Source organism: Sinocyclocheilus anshuiensis, unplaced genomic scaffold (assembly GCF_001515605.1).
Source record: "Sinocyclocheilus anshuiensis isolate Anshui unplaced genomic scaffold, SAMN03320099.WGS_v1.1 scaffold332, whole genome shotgun sequence".
Lineage (NCBI taxonomy): Eukaryota > Metazoa > Chordata > Actinopteri > Cypriniformes > Cyprinidae > Sinocyclocheilus > Sinocyclocheilus anshuiensis.
The window spans coordinates 631,140-639,223 of NW_015554181.1; the positions used below are offsets into that span (position 1 = coordinate 631,140).

At 37.1% G+C, this 8,084-nt stretch overlaps 1 protein-coding gene across 6 annotated transcripts in view; it reads left to right on the forward strand.

Annotated features, from left to right (window-relative positions):
- The window catches only part of LOC107671032 (endophilin-B2-like), a 28,396-nt gene extending 20,657 nt beyond the window's left edge, over window positions 1-7,739 (forward strand). For 4 of the 6 annotated variants that reach the window (XM_016463868.1, XM_016463871.1, XM_016463869.1 and 1 more), the window contains 5 exons: window positions 764-853; window positions 1,159-1,259; window positions 3,282-3,296; window positions 3,383-3,596; window positions 6,519-7,739. In XM_016463868.1, coding sequence (XP_016319354.1) covers window positions 764-853; window positions 1,159-1,259; window positions 3,282-3,296; window positions 3,383-3,596; window positions 6,519-6,626 — 528 coding nt within the window. In that variant the 3' untranslated portion in view covers window positions 6,627-7,739. The remainder of the gene's footprint in view (window positions 1-763; window positions 854-1,158; window positions 1,260-3,281; window positions 3,297-3,382; window positions 3,597-6,518) is intronic. The other 2 variants (XM_016463870.1, XM_016463872.1) reach the window with 1 other exon arrangement.
- The last annotated feature ends 345 nt before the right edge of the window (window positions 7,740-8,084 follow it).

Here is an 8,084-nt window from a genome sequence, read left to right on the forward strand (position 1 = left end):
CGTTGTGAAAGCGAAACTACTTTGTTTGGTCCTTCCAAAAGAGGACACGACTAGAAATCAGTGGTTAAGTTGTATTTACAACGCTGTTCCAGAACAGTTCAACCCAAATATTCAGATGTGTCCAGCACATTTTATGGAGGACTGTTTCCTGATCCTGGTAGAGTAGACTACAATGCCGGCTGTTCTGACTCACAGACTGTAAGAATTTGCCACTGACGATTCAAACGCGAGTTTTGAGCAGTGTAGAGTAGGGCTTGTTGTTTGTCATTTCTCCGATCACAAATGCAGACATGGTTTTATGTTTACGCGGAGCGATGCAACGCAATCCGTAATTATGTCCCCACTGGATGCAACAAATGCCTCGTTTATAATGGGTTTTAATGTTTTTGTCTCATCGCTCCGGCCAGGACACGGCATCAACAGTATGGTAGGGGCATAACATTTCCGTCACACGCTTGAGGTATTCGGCCAATCACAACGCACTAGATAGCTGGCCAATCAGAGCACACCTCGCTTTTCAGACCGATGAGCTTTGTAAAAATCGACACGTTTCAGAAAGGCGAGGCATAGAGGAGAAACTATAATGTACAGAATGTGTTTAAACAGCATAAACACATTTCATTACACCAAATACACAAAATAATGTTCTTTTTAGCAACATCATATGACCCCTTTAAGAGAGTCCTAATGTTCATGCAACTCTAAATGCAGATGAATCTTATGCCGGTGTCAATTTTGAATTTGTTTTCTCGGTCATATGCAGGCGGAGCATGAATTGCGTGTTGCTCAGACAGAGTTTGACGGACAGGCTGAGGTCACCAGACTCCTCCTGGAGGGCATCAGCAGCACGCACGTGAGTCGTTTTTACGTGCATGCTGCATTAACCCGCTACACACCTGAGCAGAAGCGTATGTTTGAATACAAGCCACTTCAAACTGATAAACCTCATTGTCAGGATGGGCTTAAAGGCTTTCATAATAATCCTTCAATATGCATGCTTTGAAGTTCAGAGAATAGCATTTCAAAACATTGTTAAATCATTGTTCAAAAGACTGTGTAAATATCTAGTATCCTCATGCAACCAAATGAAGTGCAACCTGTGTTTGCACAGAATGCTATGGGTTTTAAAGTGACAGGACGTATTTTCTGTCTGCGCAGGTGAATCACCTGCGCTGCCTGTGTGAGTTTGTGGAAGCGCAGGCGATGTATTACAGCCAGTGTCACAAGTACATGCTGGAGCTGCAGAGAGAGCTGGGCAGGTGGCTATGCATCAGATTTCATTCATATGTGTGCAAAATGCTATTTGGCTCACTGAATCATTTTTCCAAAATAAAAATATAACATTAAATGGTAACACTTTACAGTAAGGTCTCATAGTCAATGCATTAGCTAACATGAGCAATATATGAAGAGTTATCTGTTTTTGCAAATAAACTCTTCATATTTCTTACATTTATTCATCTTTGTCAATAAAAGTGGTTGTTCATTCATGTTAGTTCACAGTGCATTACCTAATGTTTACAGATACAGCTTGTGATTTGAAAAATGTATTAAGCAAATGTTGAAATGAACAAACTAGAATTAATAAATGATGTACTGTAAAAGTATTATTCTTTGTTAGTTCATGTTAACTAATAGAGTTAAGTGATGTTAACAAATAGAACCTTATCGTAAAGTGTTAACTATTAAATTAAAGATTTCTTTAAGAGGAAAACTTTACAGTAGGGATGTAACGATTAACCGCGAGCCGGTTGAAAATCGATTCAAATATGTGACGATTCACATCGGTTGAGATGCCAAACAAATCGCGATTAATTTAGGGGTAGGAGTTTATATGAATGTATGTCTGAAGGGAACTTACTGTCTTTCGATGGTATTTTTTCCGCGCACAAAATTTAGTCGCACAGGCAATAAAAATGGTCGCAGTCTGGAGCCCTGCATATTAAGGCCAATTCACACCACGCTGACAAACGCCAACAGACTAGTCTGTCGGAGTTTGTTGGATCTGACAGTTATTTTTCATAAAATTCTAAATCCAGCAGCCAACGTGTCTGTCGGCGTTTGTCGGTGCGGTGTGAATTGGCCTTTAAAGTTCATAAGTGCAGCACTGCTTTGTTTACAGTGGAAACCAAGGAAACGCTTTAAGCGCCACCTGCTGGCAGAGAGTGAATCTGCGTCTCATTCAGCTCGTCTGCTGTTTAGTTCAGATGTTTTATTTAGTATAGTTTAACAAAAGTAAAGTCAGACCATTCTGTTTTTGCTTCAAATTTCGAAATTATACAGTCTAATTTAGATAAAAAACTGCTCATGCTGCATCTTTATTTAGATCATGATTAAAATCCAGTGGTTGCCTCTAATTTTAAATGGAAAGAGCACAGACAAAGCCTTAGTTTGTTCATATGTGAATCGAATCGTGAAATCAAAATCGTGACTCGAATCGAATCGTGAGTTGAGTGAATCGTTACATCCCTACTTTACAGTGGAAAATATGACTTGGTGCACCGTAAAGGAATAGTTTACCCAAAAATGACAATTTGATGAGAAATTTACTTGCTCAGCAATGAATCCTCTGCAGTGAATGGGTGCCGTCAGAATGAGAGTCCAAACAGCTGATAAACACATCACAATAATCCACAAGTGATCCACACCACTCCAGTCCACCAGTTAACATCTGGAGAAGCCAAAAGCTGCTTGTTTGTAAGACACAAATGCATCATGAAGACATTTTTACCTATATTAAAACCATATTTTAACTCAAAATCCAGCCACATATTTGTTTAGAGCTGGTTTGGCTTGTAAATGGTGCTTGATCTGTGCAGATTTCTCTCCTGATTCAGACCAGACCACTTTTTCACCGAAGGAAGCGTTATGGATTATGGACTCGTGTTTTAGACAGCAGTAATGATTTAAAGTTAAAAATGTCTTCATGATGCATTTGTTTCTTACAAACACACAGCTTTTGGCTTCACAAAATGTTAACTGATGGACTGGAGTGGTGTGGATTATTGTGATGTTTTTATCAGCTGTTTGGACTCTCATTCTGAGGGCACCCATTCACTGCAGAGGATCCATTGGTGAACAAGTGATGCAATGCTACATTTCTCCAAATCTGATGAAGAAACAAACTCGGCTACATCTCAGATGACCTGAGAGCGAGCACATGACCAGCAAATATTAATTTTTCAGTGAACTATTCCTTTTAAATATTTGATTTGTAGATCATGACATCACAGTCATTATTATAAACACCTGTTTTACTTTTCCCACCCGTCTGCTCACAGTTGCAGTGGAGACATGTGAGTTTTGAGTTTGTCGTCTTGTTAGTGTTCACACTAGTCAGCAGAGCCCTAATAGTGTCCTCTATCAATCTTCTCTCTTTCAGAAGATGCCCCGACTCTTTGGATGTGAATTCCCACCCCGCCAGAAGCCCCACGGACCGGTCTGCCTTCCTGCCGCTGAACTCTGCGTCTCCTCTGGAAACAGACGCTCTGCAGATTGAAGAAGTTCAGCCGCCAGCCAGCGGCACACGCAAGGCCAAAGTGCTGTATGACTACGATGCTGCAGACTCCAGTGAGCTCTCGTTGTGGGCCGATGAGGTGAGCAGATGTTTGATGGAAGATAAACAGTCTGATATGGGTCTAATAGGGGGTGTTACTGTGCGTTCACACCGCCGCCGTCGAGAGCGTCAAAGTGGCCGGAAGTCATTAATTTTCAATGTGAGCCGGCGTCAAGCAGCGTCGAGCAGCGGCGCGGCGCGACTTGGATGTTGAGGGCGTCGAGGAGAGTTGAAATCAGGTCAACTTTATGGTAATGAGCTATGACACGGTTCGGCGGCATCTGGCGGCAACCAATCGGAACGTAGAAGTCCACCGCTTGAGAGGATTCCAGATTGACGCTCTCGACGGCGGCGGTGTGAACGCACAGTTAGGGGCTGTGAAATATATTATTGCATAATATCCGAGCCTACATTTCATGATCCAATCAAATTGTGATGGATAAAATTAAGTCCCCATCCTAAATGATTTCTTATGGAATATTCTGTTTCTCTTGAAAACTCCACATTAATTTAAATTAAAATTATTGTTTATTATATGTCACATTTATGTTAAAATGAAAGGAATTGTGAAAGTTTTATCATGATGATTTAATGCATTATAAGTTGATATTGGGTAGTTTATTTATTTATTTACTTTTTAGAGTAGAAATGGGTGATATATTGAATATTCAAATATATTTACAATGAGTTTGCTGGTAATGTGAAATTAAACATTGTGAAAATAGTAAGGAACATTGAGGAAAACATACCATGATATTTTTAAGTAGATTTTTAAAGTGGAAGTGAAGCAGTCAGTTAAGTTAACATTATTTAGTAAAGTAATTTCCTCTTTGATTAAAAAATATATAACAAACATGATTAATGTAACCATTTTAAAGAAAAAAGGATGTTTTGTTATAGCTTTTAGAGCAAGGGCGCCACCATCTTGCAGTACCATCGCGTGTGACGTCACGGGGTTGGTTCGCTCCGATGGCCAGTGAAGTAATAGAAGCATTTCTTTACATTTTGAACACACGAATGTTAATTTAACACACAAATAATTTGGTTTTCACCATAATTTGGATGAATATTCAACATCAAACTGTCTATATGCTAAGTTTTGATCGTGGTATCCCAAACATTGTTTTCATAATGCCAGGCGCAAGGTGATGTAAACAGACAACGCTTCATCATTCATGTCGCATTTTATTGTTATGTCAGACCATTAAGACATATGCATTACATTGACTGGTTCACCAGTTGTATGTATCATATTTTATGTTCACCTGCGAATACAATTAGCTTTCCTGCTAGGATGTAGTGTTTAACTAATCACCTAACGTTATCTGAACAATCGGACCAGTGCTGCTTCCTCAATAAAGTTTATCATTCTCACGTGTTTTAAGCCTTGTCAGTTTAAATATTAAAAGTCTTGAGGAGTATCCACGTAAACGAGTATTGTTTCCGATCCGCATTTTACCGATGCGGTTTCTTCAACCCCTAATACTGCTCGGGTCCCATCGCCGTATCGGCTCAAATGCATAGGCAATTGCACTTATTATGGACTTAACAGTGCTTTCAATGTAATCTTCCTCCATTTCAAAACAAGCGTGTGTTCAAAATGTAAAGAAATGCTTCTATTACTTCACTGGCCATCGGAGCGAACCAACCCCGTGACGTCACATGCGGTGGTACTGCAAGATGGCGGCGCCCTTGCTCTAAAAGCTATAACAAAACAACCTTTTTTTCTTTAAAATGGTTACATTAATCATGTTTGTTATATATTTTTTAATCAAAGTGGAAATCACTTTACTAAATAATGTAAACTTGACTGACTGCTTCATTTCCACTTTAATGTGTTTTGGTTCTTGCATTAAACATTTTTTATATATTTGGCTATAATGGCAGTTTGGTTGAAGGGATTCGTTTTGGACATTTTTTTCTGAATATTTAAAATGTTTGCTATTAAAACCATTATTTACTTAATTTTAGGCCTTTTTTTTTTATCCAATCAAATTGTGATGGATAAAATTAAGCCCCGTCATTAATTCTTACCTAATATTCTGTTTCACTTGAAAATGACACTTTAATTCTAATTACAATTAATGTTTATCATGTCACATTTAATATCACATTTTAATGAGTCTTTCATGACAATTTAATGGATAATAAGTTGATTTAGGCTAGTTTATTTTATTAATTTTTTAGTAAAAATGGGTGATGTTTTGAATATTCAAGTATATTTACAACGATTTTGCTGGTAATTAAAAAGGAATTATTGTGAAAATAGTGAAAAATAATGAAGAAAACATACCATGGTATTTTTAAATTTGATTTTTAATGCATTTTGCATTAAATGTTTTAAAATATATTTGGCTGTAGTGACAGTTTAGTTGAATTGATAGTTTTTTTAAACCATTTCATTTGAATATTTTTGAATATTTAACCTTTTTCCAATAATAAGCATCTATTTACTTCATCATAGCCAACTTTTCTTGATCCGTTCAAGTTATGAATAAAATGAAGTCCCGCCATGAATTATTTCTCACTGAATATTCTGTTCCACTTGAAAATACCACATTAATTTTAATGTTCATCATATGTCACTTTAATGTTAAAATTAAATGAATTGTGAATGGTTTTTCATGATGGTTTAAAGAATTATAGTTGACTTTGGCTAGTTTAAATTTCTCTTGAATATTCAAGTATATTGACAATGATTTTGCTAGCAATGTGTAATTAAACATTGTAAATGTAGTGGCGAACAGTGACGAAAACATTCACAAACTAGATTTTTAATGCGTTTTGGTTCTTGGATGAAACATTTTGAATATATTTGACTACAGTGAAAGTTAGGTTGAACAGATGATTGCTTTTAAGCCATTTCGTTTGAATATTTAGAATGTTTGCTATATGTGTTTGCTTGAAAAGCATCCTAAAGACTCCAAATTAATTAATTACACTTATCTGATTGGACGATCAGCTTATCACCGTGTACACAGTGCCTGGAATGGACTCTGATTGGCTGATTGGAGAGCGAGGAAACCAGAAGGGGAAGGTGCCTGTTACATATCTGGAGCTGTTGAGCTAAAGAGGCGAGACACGCACACATGCACACAGTTTCCAGTTTTAACACCCAGCAATGAGCAAACGGAATCATGGACACTTATGAGATCAACCCATGCATACATCTCTTTACCGAAAAGCAAACTATTGTGTGTTTACATGCATGTCAATGGGATACTGATTGACTGGGGCTTAATTGTTCTGTTTAATTTTAATATTTAAGATGTTCAAGTCTCTGCCATTATTAAAATTATTTTGGAGGAGTGATCTCATCACTTTTTAATACTAAACATTAAACCCTTATAAATTAATAAATAGTGGGATTAGTCAGGATTATAATTCATAGAACATAACATTTTTTGAAATCACAAAATCACACAAATACTCACCAGTGCAAAACAAATCTCAGAACTAATAATTAATTCACAAATGCCTGAAACATCCACTCATTGTGAGCACATGTATGTATGCATGTAGCTTTTTCTTCACTAAAAACTGTCCTGTGGTCAGTCAGAATGACTTTCCTGCCTTCAGTATACAATTAAAAATCTTGATTCAGCTTGTCCTGAAAGCTGATGACAAATATAAGCTCAATATTTAATGTACAAAGGTCATCTACACCGTCTAAGCACTAACATATTTGCACTGTTTGGCAACTTTGTTTTCTAGCAGACCTCCGTAAGCCTAAATTAAACACGGCCTTAACTGCATCTCATGCGGACAGATGTAATGTAATGAGCTACAGCTAATAATGTCTACAATAGCACCACTGTTAAAAATATTCCGTGGAGTGACCATGTGATAGAGATCAGAATATGAATGTTGATCGCCAGCCTTAAAGTCTTCATAAAACTTGTTTTTCTTGCATGAGGAACTTGACAGTGCAATAATACCTGCTCATGCTCAGAAAATTTACAGTTGCTCTGCTTTAAGTGCCACTTAAGTTAGAATTATTTTGAAATCTCCTTTAATTAGGCAATCATATGAAGTATCTTCATCTTAAGGCCCATTTTGAAATGATTTACAGAGTTTTACTGTAACTATTATTGTTCTGAAATGTGCTGTTGCCACATTATATTGTTCTTTTAAAGGAATAATTCACCCAAAAATGGAAGATTTGCAGATAATTTCCTCACTCTCAGGCCATCCAAAATGTAGATGAGTTTCTTCATCAAACTCATAGATGTGTTTCTTCATCAGATCTGGAGAAATGTTGCATTCTATCACTTTCTCAGCAATGGATGCTCTGCAGTCCACCCATGTATTAGAGCTGTTTTGGACTGTCTTGGCTAGTAAACAGTCCTTGATCTGTGCAGATTTCTCTCCTGATTCAGACCAGACCACTTTTTATTATTATTAAGCAAAAATATATAAGTCTTGATGGATTTGTTTCTTACAAACATGCAGCTTTTGTCTTCACAAGATGTTACCTGATGGACTGGAGTGGTGTGGATTACTTGTGGATTATTGTGATGTTTTTATC